The sequence below is a fragment of the Lepus europaeus genome, chromosome 21 (genome assembly GCF_033115175.1).
Source record: "Lepus europaeus isolate LE1 chromosome 21, mLepTim1.pri, whole genome shotgun sequence".
NCBI lineage: Eukaryota > Metazoa > Chordata > Mammalia > Lagomorpha > Leporidae > Lepus > Lepus europaeus.
This window is the reverse complement of record NC_084847.1, coordinates 16,407,188-16,423,427: the sequence shown is the minus strand read 5'-3', so window position 1 is coordinate 16,423,427 and position 16,240 is coordinate 16,407,188. Positions and strand designations below refer to the sequence as shown.

The following is a 16,240-nucleotide window of genomic DNA, read 5'->3' as shown; positions in this document are numbered from 1 at the left end:
GGACCCTGCACCCCGTGGGAGACTGGATGATAAGCACCTAGCTCCTGCCTTCTGTACTTCAAAAGAAACAGTCAGGAAAGTGAATAGGCAACCGACAGAATGGGAAAAAATATTTGCAAACTATGCAACAGACAAAGGGTTGATAACCAGAATCTACAAAGAAATCAAGAAAATCCACAACATCAAAACAAACAACCCCCATCAGGGATGGGCCAAGGACCTCAATAGACATTTTTCAAAAGAGGAAATCCAAATGGCCAACAGACACATGAAAAAATGTTCAAGATCAATAGCAATCAGGGAAATGCAAATCAAAACCACATTGAGGTTTCACCTCATCCCGGTTAGAATGGCTCACATTCAGAAATCTACCAACAATAGATGCTGGAGAGGATGTGGGGAAAAAGGGACACTAACCAACTGTTGGTGGGAATGCAAACTGGTTAAGCCACTATGGAAGGCAGTCTGGAGATTCCTCAGAAACCTGAATATAACCCTACCATTCAACCCAGCCATCCCACTCCTTGGAATTTACCCAAAGGAAATTAAATTGGCAAACAAAAAAGCCATCTGCACATTAATGGTTATTGCAGCTCAATTCACAATAGCTAAGACCTGGAACCAACCCAAATGCCCATCAACAGTAGACTGGATAAAGAAACTATGGGACATGTACTCTATAGATTACTATACAGCAGTCAAAAACAATGAAATCCGGTCATTTGCAACAAGATGGAGGAATCTGGAAAACATCATGCTGAGTGAAATAGGCCAGTCCAAAAGGGACAAATATCATTTGTTTTCCCTGATCAGCAAAAACTGCGCACCAAAGGGGAAACCTGTTGAAGTGAAATGGACACTATAAGAAACAATGACCTGATCAGCTCTTGTCCTGACTCTAGTTGTACAATGTAATACTTTATCCCTTTTAGTATTTTTGTTGTTGTTGTTGTTGTTGTTCTAGTACTAGTGGTTGAAATCTGTAATTAACACACAATTATTCTTAGGTGTTTAAATTTTAACTGAAAAGTGATCCCTGTTAAATATAAGAGTGGGAAAAAGAGAGGGAGGAGATGTACAATTTGGGGCATGCTCAATCGGACTTGCCTTAAATGGTGGAGGTAGAAATGTGCCAGGGATTTCAATTCAATCCTATCAAGGTGGCATGTACCAATGCCATCTCACTAGTCCAAGTGATCAATTTCAGTTCACAGTTGATCACTCTGATAGGTCTAAGAGTCAAAGGGATCACACAAACAAGACTAGTGTCTGCTAATACTAACTGATAGAATCAAAAAGGGAGAGAACGATCCAACATGGAAGTGGGATACACAGCAGACTCATAGAATGGCAGATGTCCTAAGCAGCACTCTGGCCTCAGAATCAGCCCTTAAGGCATTCGGATCTGGCTGAAGAGCCCATGAGAGTATTGTAGGCATGGAAAGCCAAGATACTCTGGGGAAAAAAAAAAGACCTAAATGAAAGATCTCTGTTAGTGAGATCCCAATGGAAAGAACGGGGCCATCAGAGAAGGAGGTACCTTTCTCTGAAGGGAGGAGAAAACCTCCAGTTTCACTATGACCCTGTCGGAAGAAGATTGAAGTCGGTGAACCCCAAAGGTTTCCATAGCCTTGGCAACTCATGACTAGAGCCTAGGGAGATTACTGATGCCATAAACTAGAGTGTCAAATCGTTAAGTCAACAACAGGAATCACTGTGTACTTACATCTCATGTGGGATCTGTCCTTAATGTGTTGTCTAATGTGAAGTAATGCTATAACTAGTACTAAAACAGTATTTTTACACTTTGTGTTTCTGTGTGGGTGAAAAATGAAGAAATCTTTACTTAATATATACTGAATCGATCTTCTGTATATAAAGATAATTGATAATGAAAAAAAAAACCTGGTGTTAAATTGGAAATTGCATAGAATATTAGTTGATTTTTAAAAAATATCATGTAGGATCTCTGTCTTTAATGTGCTGTACACTGTATTTAATGCTATAACTAGTACTCCAACAGTATTTTTTCACTTCGTGTTGCTATGTGAGGGCAAACTGTTGAAATCTTTACTTAATATATACTAAACTGATTTTCTGTATATAAAGAGAATTGAAAATGAATCTTGATGTGAATGGAAGGGGAGAGGGAGCGGGAAAGGGGAGGGTTGCGGGTGGGATTGAAGTTATGGGGGGGAAGCCATTGTAATCCATAAGCTGTACTTTGGAAATTTATTTTCATTAAATAAAAGTTTAAAAAAATTATGCTAATATAAAATGTACTGATAAAAATGTCCAAAATTACAAAAAAGTCTAATGATCTTCTTACATTGTTATCAGTCATAATGGTTGTCTTCATAAAAAGATGAAAAGGCCTAGAAGAGATGAATGTTCTTATATTATTATAAAATCCTAAATGTGCCTTCTGTAATACTTTGTGTAGTAAACAGATGCCTCTTGTTGATTAATGAATTTTATAATTTTAACCATGGCTATTTTAAATCTTTTGCTATCTGCAATTTTATATTCTCCAAATAGGAGGTTTCAAGACTCCAAAACAAACAAACAAAAAAAAACTGCTCATAAAAGTTAAAATATTGTTTGTTCTGTGTTTAAATGTTTCTTCTTCTAGGTCCCAAAGGACTTTTTTTTCCCATGACTTCAGTTGTATTCAGTACTTTGGGATAACTCTGTAAACAGATAAAACTAAAGTGTAACAATAAATTACAGGTTCCAACTAAAAGGTTATGGTTAATTCAGATTATTAAAAACAAAAGGTAATTCTAATCAATTAATGGTAATTTTGAAAACAGTTAAAGATTTTTGAAAAAAACTTCTATTAAACTGCTTTATTGTTTGGACTTGTATGTCCTTCCTACATGTGTTATGTGTGTGCAGGTTGCATGTCTATATAAAAAATTATTAGAAACTCTGTTTTGATACTTTTCAAACTAGATTTAAATATTAAGACAAATGTTAGAAATGACTTTTTGTTATTTTGAAATGGTTTTATTTTATTCCATATTTAAATCGTTTACTTTGATTTGCACAGGAAAAGCCTGAAACCTTTATCATGTAGTTGCTTTTATGTGTAATTATTAATGATATTTCACTCTTAGTTCCTTTTGAGGCTTAGAATTTCAACCATGTGTCAGATCAAACAGTATTATAGTCTGTACTTGGGTGCAGAAGAGAGAGCACATTTGTAAATGGTGCTTGCTGCCTGCCATTTCCAACCGATTCTCTTTAAAGTATAGTAAGTACCAAATTGTAAAGTTTGAGTTTTTAGTTACATTACTTTTGAGGCTGGTGAAAAATTTAAATATAATGTTCTGGGAACACTTTTTCATAGTAAGAAAATGTATATGTCTGTAGCACTTCCTTGCAATTAATTTGAAAACATTGGATGCTGAACCTTATTTTGGCAGTTTAGATTATTTAAAAATGCATTTATTGTTTTTGACAGGTATAATTACTTGGACAACTTTGTAGGTAGCCTTAACTTCTGGCCAAGTTTGTTTTATATAAATTCATATACTTATCTCATGGATGTGTTGCTATATACAAAACTTGTAATGTTTATTCTCAAATGCTGGGTTGAAAATTGTCTTGAAGGCCGGCACCATGGCTTAACAGGCTAATCCTCTGCCTTGCGGCGCCGGCACACCAGGTTCTAGTCCTGGTCGGGGCGCCGGATTCTATCCCAGTTGCCCCTCTTCCAGGCCAGCTCTCTGCTATGGCCCGGGAAGGCAGTGGAGGATGGCCCAAGTCCTTGGGCCCTGCACCCCACCCGCATGGGAGACCAGGAGAAGCACCTGGCTCCTGGCTTCGGATCAGCGAGATGCGCTGGCCGCAGTGGCCATTGGAGGGTGAACCAACGGCAAAAAGGAAGACCTTTCTCTCTGTCTCTCTCTCTCTCACTATCCATTCTGCCTGTCAAAACAAAACAAAACGAAAATTGTCTTGAAAGCCTTTAAAATATATATCTTTTTTTTAACTTTTATTTAATGAATATAAATTTCCAGTGTACAGCTTATGGATTACAATGGCTTCCCCCCCCCCATAACTTCCCTCCCACCCGCACCCCTCCCCTCTCCCGCTCCCTCTCCCCTTCCATTTGCATCAAGATTCATTGTCAATTCTCTTTATATACAGAAGATCAATTTAGTATAAAGATTTCAACAGTTTGCACCCACATAGAAACACAAAGTGAAACATACTGTTTGAGTACTAGTTATAGCATTAAACCACAATGTACAGCACATTAAGGACAGAGATCCCACATGAGGAGCAACTGCACAGTGGCTCCTGTTGTTGACCCAACAAATTGACACTCTAGTTCATGGCGCCAGTGACCACCCTAGGCTGTCGTCATGAGTTGCCAAGGCTATGGAAGCCTTCCAAGTTTACCGACTCTGATCATATTTAGACAAGGTCATAAAAGACAGAGTGAGGATAGTAACCAATGATCCTAAGAGTGGCATTTACCAGGTTTGAACAATTATACAGCATTAAGTGGGGAAGAGGACCATCAGTACACACAGGTTGGGAGTAGAGCCATTGGTGGTAGAGTAGAGGTTATGATTACAAAGGAATGAGGCCCAAGTGCACTAGACAGGGCCTAGAACAAAGGACAGAGTCATTATTAGAGGAGCTAAGAAAGGTGCTGTCTAAGCTACAAGTAATTTTTCTGATTGAGAGGCAAATAGAACCTGATAGAAGGGGCTTGATAATAATCTGGTGGGCTTTAGGCCTTGTAAATTCAGAGGCCCAGACCTATCTATCTCTTCACATGGGGTATATCCTAAGGGAGGTGTGAACCTCCTAGGGGAAGGCACTCTGTTGACTTTCATTACTTGGCTGGCCTGGGAGGAGAGCTGGCCAGGTAAAGGCAGGGGGCATCTCTAACAAGAAATTTACAGTTCTGCCTGCAATGTTGCTGACCCTACTTGACCATCCCCTCAGCTGCAGTGGTCACTTTGGAAGTTGGGCTGAGTGAAGGGCTTTTCAGCTTAGAGCCAATAAGATCTGTGGCTCTGACCTGGGCATCCTTCGACTCCAGGGCAGGTCCATTTCCAGTGATCCAACTCTTGGCAGAGCTGCCAGGGCTTTCACAAGCTGACTTCTGCTGAAGCCCAGGCTTACCACATTGAAAGCCACTGCAGTGGACTGGCCTGTTGGGTCTCCTTGAGGGCAGATCACTGTACAGATCAGCCATTAATAGGCCTGCCACCCATTGCTTCTGATGCCAAGCTTTCTTTTCCTCCTGGTTTGTGTTAAAGCAGACCAGAGGATGCAAGTCAAGGGAGTGCCCAAGTCCCATCTCTAATCTTCGGTGGCCTGAACTACAAGTCTATAGTCACAGGCATGTTCTGTAGTAGTTTTTCTAAGGTAGACAGTGCCCATGAGGAAAATTATATTCTCACTTTAAAAATTTCTTTCCCTTTGGTCTGAAAGGGAGGTTTTTCCTACTTACTGTATACTTCGCTGATGGCGAAGTGAATCTAGCTATGAGATTATTATTTAAGTTCTTATTTTGGCTATGCTATTACAGAAAAATGTTAGCCATCTCTTTTATAAGGTCTAAAGATTAAATTGTGCGTCCTACAGATTCCTTCATAATAGAATTAGTTTCCTACCTTGAAGAGAATAGAGAAATGAAAGAACAAGTTGGGCTTAGAATAGAGAAATGAGGGAGCAAGTCCTAGATCGATCGCTTGCTGACAATAGCAATATCACATGAATACTTAGCAAACCGTTTCAACCATTAGATAACATCTTAAGAAATCATTTACCAGAAGGTCCAATGCCTTCTATAAATTTTAAGAATCATGTATTTGAAAACACCTCTTAAATATCTAACATGGTGTAGTTTGTTTAGCCAGTAAACTTAAGCACAACCATATAAAATGTTTTTAGTTTGTTTCTATCAACAAGCTTAAACCATATGATACACAGATTCAGGTCACTCAAATTAAAATGTATCTTTGATTGATTTTAGCAGCTTAAATTTATGGACAATCTTATCTATAAGCCATTTAAAATAAAACTCTTAATAAAATTTCCCCATGTGGACATACAATATGTACGCACATATAACATAGCATAATAGCCCAATATAGCAATTTTAATAATAGCTGTTAAAATCTTTAACTCTTTTTGTAGATTGCCAATTGATTTGAATTGCTTTTTGTTTTTAGTAACCTCAGTTAACCATACTTTCTCTCAGTTGGTACTGTTAATACATTATTGGCTTCATCTGTTTACAGAGCCATCCCAAAGTACTGAATACAATAAAAGTGGCTGGAAAAAGTCCATAGGAACCTATAGGAGGACAGCTAAACACAGAACCAACAACGCTTTAGTTTTATGAGCAGCACATCATATATAACTGTGGATGACAAAAGACTTTAAGTCGCCATGTTTAAAATTATAAACTCATCAACCAACAAGAGGCACTTGCTTACTTCACAGTATTTGTGAAAGCACCTGTAGGATTTTACAAGTATTTAACCCTCTAGGCCTCTGGGGCTTTCTCATTAAGATAACTATCATGTCTAGTAACACAAGATCATTAGACTTTTTAATTCTCAAACATTTGTATTAATAGCATTTTCCATTATAGAAACTTAAAGTCTGGTACCACATCACATCTTGACAGTCCTTCTAATATAATCCAAATAGCCTGATTAGTTGGTGTCTCTATAAGATGAGAGACATAGGTCCTTCGATTTTTTCAGTTGGGCCCAAACTGGAAAAACCAAAGTCCAGGATTTACTGGAAATTTTAGAGACCAGATTGTTTGAAACTTTGATTTTTTGAATGCCTGTCAAGAATGCCAAGAAGGCTCAAAATCCAAAATATCTGGTTGAAATAAGATTCCTTAAAATCATGACATAACATAGACCAAATTTGATCATTGTTACAGGTGATTATTCAAATCTTTGAAAATAAGCACATATTTAAATAACCCATAGCTCTTAATAAAAATTCAGCTGTTTTTGAACAATTAGAATTTAACAGACATCAAGAGAACATAATAGATTACTTTAGCACATTGCTTTAACAGAACATCAGAGTATAATTCTATGTCAAAGAGAAATTGAGCTTCCTGTGATCTTTTGCTGTGAGGTTTCCTTCCTTTACCTTCTTTCATATTGGTGACCATGTTTCTGTGTTTCTGTGTGTAACACATCTTTAAGCATCTTTTGCAGGGCAGGATGAGTGGCGACAAATTCTTTCAGTTTCTGTTTGCTACGAAAAGTCTTAATTTCACCTTCATTCACAAATGAGAGCTTTGCAGGATATAGTATTCTGGGCTGGCAGTTTTTCTCTTAGTACCTGGGCTATGTCTCGCCATTCCCTTCTAGCTTGTAGGGTTTTTGATGAGAAGTCAGCTGTGAGTCTAATTGGAGATCCTCTAAGAGTAATCTGACGTTTCTCTCTTGCACATTTTAGGATCTTCATGTTTCACTGTGGTGAGTTTGATTACAACATGTCGTGGTGAGGATCTCTTTTGGTCATGTTTATTAGGGGTTCTATAAGCTTCCTGTACTAAGATGCCTCTGTCCTTCTCCAAACCTGGGAAATTTTCTGCTAGTATCTTGCTAAAAAGGCCTTCTAATCCTTTCTCCCTCTCCATGCCTTCAGGAACTCCTAGAACCCGAATGTTGGGTTTTTTAATAGTATCCTGTAGATTCCCGACAATATTTTTTAGATTTCTAATTTCTTCTTCTTTTCTTTGGTTTGCCTGTTTCCTTTCCTGTTCTCTGTCTTCTAAGTCTGATATTCTCTCTTCTGCTTCGCCCATTCTGTTTTTAAGGCTCTCTAATGTGTTTGTCATTTGATCTATTGAATTCTTCATTTCATTATGATTTCTCGTCACTATCAGAGTTTCTTGTTCCACTAGTTGTTTCATTTCATTTTGATTCCTCCTTAATATTTCACTTTCACGAGAGAGATTTTCTATCTTGTCCATTAAGGATTTCTGTAGTTCAAGAATTTGTTTTTGAGAACTTCTTAATGTTCTTATCAATTTTTTGAGATCCGCTTCTTGCCTTTCTTCGATCTCATCATCTTCATAATCTTGAATTGGGGTGTCTTTTTCATTTGGGGGCGTCATAGTGTCTTCCTTGTTCTTGTTAGCTTGGTTTTTTCGTTTGTTGTTTGGCATGTTGGAGATATTTGGTTTCTTCACTGTGGTGTTTTTTCTTGTTACACTATGGCTCTATATTAAGTGGACTGTCTGCTTTCAGTGGAGCCTTAGAGGCTTGAAATGAGTGTGGACTGAGAGCTGTGTTTGGTTCCTCAGGGTTGAGGGTGTGTCAAAGATGACACTCCCAGGTTAGGTGTGGTAAATCTCTCTTTCTTTTTTTGATTTAAAAGGGAAGTAATTCCGCACAGCTGAACGTAATTGGAGGTAGTTAGCAGGCAAATGATATACCCACAGGAGCCAGAGATCGGAAGCTCTTTCCCAAGGACCACACAGGGAATCTCTGCTGCCCTCAGTGTTGCCTCCAATTCTCCTGCAGTCTCCCACTGGGTTGCCAAGTTAGATGCTAATCTCCTGTTATTTCACCCCTCCCCCCAGAGTCAGGTTTTTCTGCTAGGCTCAGGGCCGGTGCAGACCTGAGGTCGCCCTGCTTATGACGTATGTCCAAAATGGCGCCTGCTGTTTGTCTTGCTCGCCTTTGAGAGGTGAGCGGAGAGAGAGAAACTTGTGTCTGTATCGGTCACTTTTTTTATTTTTTTCCTATCTCTCTTCTAGTTAGCCTGGTGAACTTTTCCCCACGGAGTTTCAAGCCTCGTTCCCTCTAGCCTCCTCTTTCCGCTTGCCCGCTGGTATCTCGGGCTATTGAGGTTCGGCTCACCTCGCGTTCCAGCGCTGGTGTGTTGAGTCTGCCTCTGGTGTCCCGAACTTGGGCTCCCACGCTCTCCACGCAGGTACACTGTGAATCACTAGTTCCAGAAGAGTTTCCTCTGCTGTTTCATCCCCTACTCTTCCTTGACCCTGCAGTATCTCCATTTATATTAAACTTTCTCTCCCCCCGGACTAATAGTGTGCTCCCTGCCTATTCCGCCATCTTGCCGCTCTCCTAAAATATATATCTTTATAAAGAAATATTCAGGATGATCATGATGGAAATTGTTTATATTATTATGATAAAATGATGGTATAATATTGCCCCTTGTATTTAATGATTATTTGAAGAGGGAGAGGGCAGGAAGGCTCTTATACTACTTTCTCCTTTGAAATTTTCAGTTTAATGGCTTTTAAAAAATGAATACTTCAGGCAGTGGACATTTATTCAATATTATTTAAATGATACCCTGTGGTAAATAGTTTGTGGCATATTATTAATTTGCTCTGGATATTTGATTCTTTCTAATCCTTTTGACTTGACATTCAGAGTGCTGAATCAAGGAGAGAGGCTCAAAGAGGAACAGTTAAACACTTGGGGTAAATTTATAAACAACTCTTGCACCTCCCTTAGAACCACTCTTTGGATTCAGTATTTGTGCTTGAGTTTTCTTTCAAATGTGACCATATGGGTGTAGGACATGCAGAGGTGAAGCATTCATTTAATGCTTAAGGTTATGGAAATCTTGGGGCCGACACTGTGGCATAGTGGGTAAAGCCACTGCCAGCAGTGCTGGCATCCCCTGTGGGCGTCGGTCCGAGTCCCAGCTGCTCCACTTCCAATCCAGCTCCAATCATAGCTCTCTGCTATAGCCTGGGAAAGCAGTAAAAGATGGCCCAGTTCCTTGGGCCCCTGCACCCATATGGGAAGACCCAGAGGAAGCTCCTGGCTTTGGATCGGTGCAACTCGGGCTGTGGGGCCAATGGGGAAGTAAACAGGGGATGGAAGACCTCTCTCTCTCTCTCTCTCTCTCTCTCTCTCTCTCTCTCTCTCTGCCTTTCCTCTCTCTGTGTAACTCTGACTTTCAAGTAAATAAATAAATCTTTTTTAAAATTTTATGGAAATCTTTTCAAGAAGTATTTTCTTATAGAATATGCTGTTTGTATCCATGCCTTCCCACCCCTACACAGCCCTGTATTCAAATAGGTAATAATGATCTTTCCTGCATGCAGTGAGGGTGGGGAAGCTGGGGAGGGTAGACCTTCTAAACTGATTATCATGTTTTGATCTTATCTAAAAAGACATAGCTGTCCTCATGGGCATTGGGTTGTCTCACAGAAAAACATGCTCATGACTACAGACTTCTAACTCAAGCCACCAAAGATTAACGATAAAACTGAGCACCCCATTTGGGGCAAGTCAGCTTGAGCATGTCCCATTGACTGACATCCTAGAGTCTGCCTCTGTGGTCTACTTTTCTTTAAGATTTTAATTATTTGAGAGGTAGAGTTACAGACAATGACAGAAAGAGACAGAGAAAGGTCTTCCTTCTGTTGGTTCACTCCCCAAATGGCCGCAATGGCCGGAGCTGTGCCGATCCGAAGCCAGGAGCCAGGAGCTTCCTCCGGGTCTCCCACGCGGGTGGAGGGGCCCAAGAACTTGAGCCATCTTCTGCTGCTTTCCCAGGTCACAGCAGAGAGCTGGATTGGAAGAAGAGCAGCTGGTACTAGAGCCGGCACCCATATGAATGCCGGCACTGCAGGTGGAGGATTAACCTACTTCGCCATGGTGCCGGCCCACTGTGATCTACTTTAACAAGGAGAAAAAGAGCAAGCTAGGCAACAGGAGCAATGTAAATATATGTGGCAAGTGAAATAATAACTGCTTTGCACAAAGTTCTGCCATCAAAGAGACCAAGGAGGCCAGTCCACCCCAAATGGCATTACAGGTTTCCATGGGGAAAGCCAGGAAATTGGGCAAACTGTCCTCATAAAATCCTTTCAAGAGCTAGGCAAGTGGAACTGCCCTGAAAAGCTCCCAAACTAGAACCACAGATTCTGCTGGTTCCAAGCTGAAAAAGTCCTTTATTCCACCCAGCTTCTAAGGTAACCACAGCTGTTGAGGGGAAGGCTTAGGGTCATTTTTTTTTTTTAGATTACAGGCAAGACTGTGATCTTCCTTTTGAATACACTGCCTATTCTTTTTTTAATCTTTTATTTAATAAATATAAATTTCCAAGATACAACTTATAGATTACAATGGCTTCCCCCCCATAACTTCCCTCCCACCCGCAACCCTCCCCTTTCCCGCTCCCTCTCCCCTTCCATTCACATCAAGATTCATTTTCAATTCTCTTTATATACAGAAAATCAGTTTAGTATATATAAAGATTTCAACAGTTTGCCCTCACATAGCAACACAAAGTGAAAAAAATACTGTTGGATTACTAGTTACAGCATTAAATTACAGTGTACAGCACATTAATGACAGAGATCCTACATGATATTTTTTTAAAATTGATTAATTTTCTATGTAATTTCCAATTTAACACCAGGGTTTTTTTTTTTCATTTTCAATTATCTTTATATACAGAAGATCGATTCAGTATATACTAAGTAAAGATTTCATCATTTTTCACCCACACAGAAACACAAAGTGTAAAAATACTGTTTCAGTACTAGCTATATCATTACTTCACATTGGACAACCCATTAAGGACAGATCCCACATGGGAAGTACACAGTGACTCCTGTTGTTGATTTAACAATTTAACACTCTGGTTTATGGCATCAGTAATCTCCCTAGGCTCTATTCATGAGTTGCCGAGGCTATGGAAGCTTTTAGGGTTCGCCAACTTCGATCTTACTCCGACAGGGTCATAGTCAAAGTGGAAGTTCTCTCCTCCCTTCAGAGAAAGGTACCTCCTACCTTGATGGCCCCGTTCTTTCCACTGGGATCACACTCGCTGAGATCCTTCATTTAGGTCTTCTTTCTCCTTTTCCTTCTCCTCCTCCTCCTCCTTCCTTCCTTCCTTCCTTCCTTCCTTCTTCCTTCTTCCTTCTTCCTTCTTTCTTCTTTCTTCTTTTTTTTTTCCAGAGTGTCTTGGCTTTCCATGCCTAAAATACTCTCATAGGCTCTTCAGCCAGATCCAAATGCCTTAAGGGCTGATTCTGAGGCCAGAGTGCTGCTTAGGACATCTGCCATTCTATGAGTCTGCTGTGTATCCCACTTCCATGTTGGATCGTTCTCTCCCTTTTTGATTCTATCAGTTAGTATTAGCAGACACTAGTCTTGTTTGTGTGATCCCTTTGACTCTCAGACCTATCAGAGTGATCAATTGTGAACTGAAATTGATCATTTGGACTAGTGAGATGGCATTGGTACATGCCACCTTGATGGGATTGTGTTGGAATCTCCTGGCACATTTCTACCTCCACCATTTAAGGCAAGTCCGATTGAGCATGTCCCAAATTGTACATCTCCTCCCTCTCTTTTTCTCATTCTTATATTTCACCGGGATCACTTTTCAGTTAAGATTTAAACACCTAAGAATAATTTTGATACACCGCCTATTCTATACTAACCTCCTATTCAGGCCACCTCTCCTTCCAGGCTGGCTGCATAATGTGAGTCAACAGGTGTCTTCCGTAAAGAGGTTCACGCCTTCCTTATGATGTCTCTTCCATTCCTAGGTACTGTAATAATGATTCAGTCTTCATTTAATTTGCGTGTTGGGTCTGTTTCCTCCAGACTTACAAAGCCACAAAAGGACAGGAAAAGACCTCTATTGTTTGTTGGGTTTTTTTTTAATTTTTTTTTTACCTCCAAAAAAAACCTTTTATTTAAGGAATACAGACTTCATGCATTTTATAAGTACAACTTCAGGAATATAATTAAAAGGCCTCTATTTTTAAAATGCTTTAAAACAAATTAAACAAGACCTTACAAATAAGAGACTGTTGCTTTGTCCACCCTTACTACTGTCAAGGTTGACGAGATAGTTCCTTGATCCATCACAGCAGAGTGAAGCCAGTGGCCTGAAACTGAGAGTACAGCTCAAATCCAGCAATACTATGCAAGCTGTGCATCCGAAGCAAGTGGGCCCTCCCTAAAGAGATCCCAGGGACAGCGGATGCAGAGTAGCCGTGGAGAATGACAGCCTTGCTTCAGTCACTCTGGAAGCTGACTGATTACACACCTGAAGCTTGAGGAATCAGCTGCCTGAGAAAATACGATAACTGATCCTATCTTCTTTTTCCCCTTTCATTAGTTTCCTCTGGTAGTGCATTGTAAACCTGTATTTCTCTGTTATTGTAGTTTTAGCCCTAAGTGTTAACAATAGGACTGGTGACAACCACTCCGGCCAGTTAAAACCTCTTAGCAGTTTTTTAACCTCTTGTGAACAGCATGCTTTGTTGTCGTTGGTTGTTTCTAATTTGGTTCCCATTGTAGACTGGAGCTCCTCAATATGACCAGTGTCAATCCTTTTGACACATGGAAACTTAGAAACTAATAAATTAGGTATTATTTTAAGCTACCAAATTGGTGGTAATTTTTTATACAAGAGATAATATATAACATAGCAGAAAAAATATTTAAAGATGTAATTGTGGGGGTTGGCCTTGTGGCGTAGTAGGTAAAGCCACCACCTGCAGTCCTGGTATCCCATATGGGTGCTGGTTGGAGTCCCGGCTGCTCCACTTCTGATCCAGTCCTCTGCAGTAAAAGATGACCCAAGTCCTTAGGCCCCTGCAGCCACATGGGAGACATGGAAGAAGGTTCTGGCTCCTGGCTTTGGATTGGCACAGCTCTGGCCATTGTGGCCATCTGGGGAGTGAATCAGCGGATGGAAGACCTCTCTCTGTCTGCCTCTGCTTTTCTGTAATTCTGCATAACGGGAAGAGGGATGGGATCCAGTGCCTCTGCTTTTTATCCTGTTGTTTATTTTTGTTTCAGTCATTTTGTCTTAATCATTCCTATTTATTTTGAAAGGTTTTTACAAGACATGGAGAAAACCTAATGATATAATATATTCTACCATTTTCTAGAATGACCTCAATACTAAGGGTAATAGCAGGTAGATAATGTATAGTAGCAAACTGAAATCATCAAACTTTTTCTTTGCTGTTTAACTCACAGAGCTCATTTATGTTAAATACCTCTTTTATTTCAGAGATTGGTGCTAAATGGCATAACTTTTGGACACCAGCCAGCCTTGAGGATAACCTCGTCTTTGGCTATCTATTTGGAATGCTTTTACTTGATGCTTTCTTGTATGGCCTTGTTGCCTGGTATGTAGAAACTGTCTTTCCAGGGCGGTATGGCTTGCCCCAACGATGGTACTTTTTCCTTAAGGTGAGTTTTTATGCTGCTGTTACTGCAAAAGGTCATAGTCCTTATGATCCTGTTTTATAATATTTATCATGAAATCAGAAGATGGAGTGGAGAGTTGTTCTCTATCTATATACCAAACATACTGAAATGCTAGCCATTTCTTGAGAGAACTTAAAACCTTCTGCATAGATAGATGCATAACACTGAAACCCTTCCTCCTTTAAAAATTTTGAGTGCTCTAACTCTTTGGCAGCCGGATGGTATATAGGGGATAGTATATAGTAGAAGATAAGGAAACCTAAAAGTCTGTAAAAGGAATTCACATTGGGGCATGGGGCATGGCACAGCAGGTTAAACTCCCACTGTGACACCAGTATTCAATATTGGTGTACCAGTTTGAGTCCCAGCTGTTCCATTTCCAGTCCAGCTCTCTGCTAACACGCCCAGGGAAAGCAGTAGAAGATGGCCCAAGTACCTGGGCCACAGCCAGTGGCCCACCCACGTGATGAAGTAACAGGCTCCTGGCTTTATTCTGGCCCAGGCCCAGCCATTGTGGCCTTTTGGCATGTGAATCTGTAGATGGGTGATCTCTATCTCTAGTTCTCTTTCTGTCACTCTGTCTTTCAGTAAATAAATAAACCTTTAGAAAATAAAAGGAGTTCACATCTAAATTAATATGTGATAGTTTCCTGGATTGTAGTGAGGAGAGAACTAGGATATTCTCATATCTACATTTTTTGGCAATTAGCAAATTTCACTGATTGATCACTTTACATTGAGGAGGAGAGATTCTGCATCTTGCCCTTTATGTTTCATTACCATTACTGTTAATATATAGTACAAAGAAGATGCTGTGACCATTGTACTAAAAAGCATTGGGCTATGTTCTCAATTTTTAGTATGTCATTTTGTACCTACATCTTGAACATTGTATTTTAAGAGTCTTTCCTTCTAAACACTGGAGATTCAAATCATAATTTTACTATAAAATATAATCCCTTTATATTGTTTTGTATTTAACTTTTTCCATCTCACAAAATAAAACATGCCAAAGTACTCCAAAGTTCCTAGAGATCTTCACTTCTTTTTTTCATGTTTAAAAATTTTTAACTCAAAGGACAGATACTTGGCACAGCAATAAAAATGTCACTTGGGATACCTGCTTCCGATAATCAGTGCCTGATTTCAAGTTCCAGCTCTGCTTCTAATTCTAATTTCCTGCTAATGCGCACCCTAGTAGGCAGTGGTTATGGTTAAGTATTGGGTCCCTGGGAGTTGCAGATTGAATTCAGGCTTCTGACTTCAGCCTGGCCCAGCCCTGGCTGTTGCAGGCCTTTGGGGAGTGAAACAATGGATGGGAGGTCTCCCTCTCTCTCTCTCTCTCTCTCTCTGTGTGTGTGTCTCTCTCTCTTAAATAAATAAATATAATCTTTAAATAAATTTTGAGAAAATTCACATACATAAAATTAACCATTTAAAGTAAACAAAGTCAGTGGCATTTAGTATATTCACAATGTGAAACAATGTCTCCATCTTGTTCTAAAATATTTTCATCACCCAAAAATAAAACTCCAGCTCCTGGGGCCAGCATTGTGGCATAGTGGATTAAGTCCACCACCTGCAGTGCCAGTATCCCCATATAGGCACTGGTTTATGTTCCAGCTGCTCCATTTCTGATCCAACTCCCTGCTAATGGACCTGGGAAAATAGCAGAAGCTGGGTGGCCCAAGTGCTTAAGCCCTTGCTACCACATGGGAGATCGGGATGAAGCTCCTGACTCCTGGCTCCTGGTTTCCGCCAGTCCCAGCCTCAGTTCTTGCAGCCATTTACCTTTAAGAAAAACTTTTTAAAATAAAATAAAATAAAAACCCTGGTCCCTGAAGAAGTCATTCCTCGTTTTTCTGTTCCAAAACCCTGGGAACTACTAATCTAAATATTGTGGATATTTCATATAAATATAACCATATCTGCTTATTTCACATAGCAGATGATTTTGAGGTTTACCCTTGTTGTACTATTCCTCAGTAGTAACTGAATGACATTCC

General features: G+C 39.8%; 1 protein-coding gene across 1 annotated transcript in view; it reads left to right on the top strand.

The window, feature by feature from the left end:
• LOC133750441 (phospholipid-transporting ATPase ABCA3-like) overlaps positions 1 to 16,240 on the top strand; it is a 183,709-nt gene that overhangs the window by 59,161 nt on the left and 108,308 nt on the right. Inside the window, 1 exon segment of the mRNA XM_062180047.1 lies at positions 14,035 to 14,216. Coding sequence (XP_062036031.1) covers positions 14,035 to 14,216 — 182 coding nt within the window.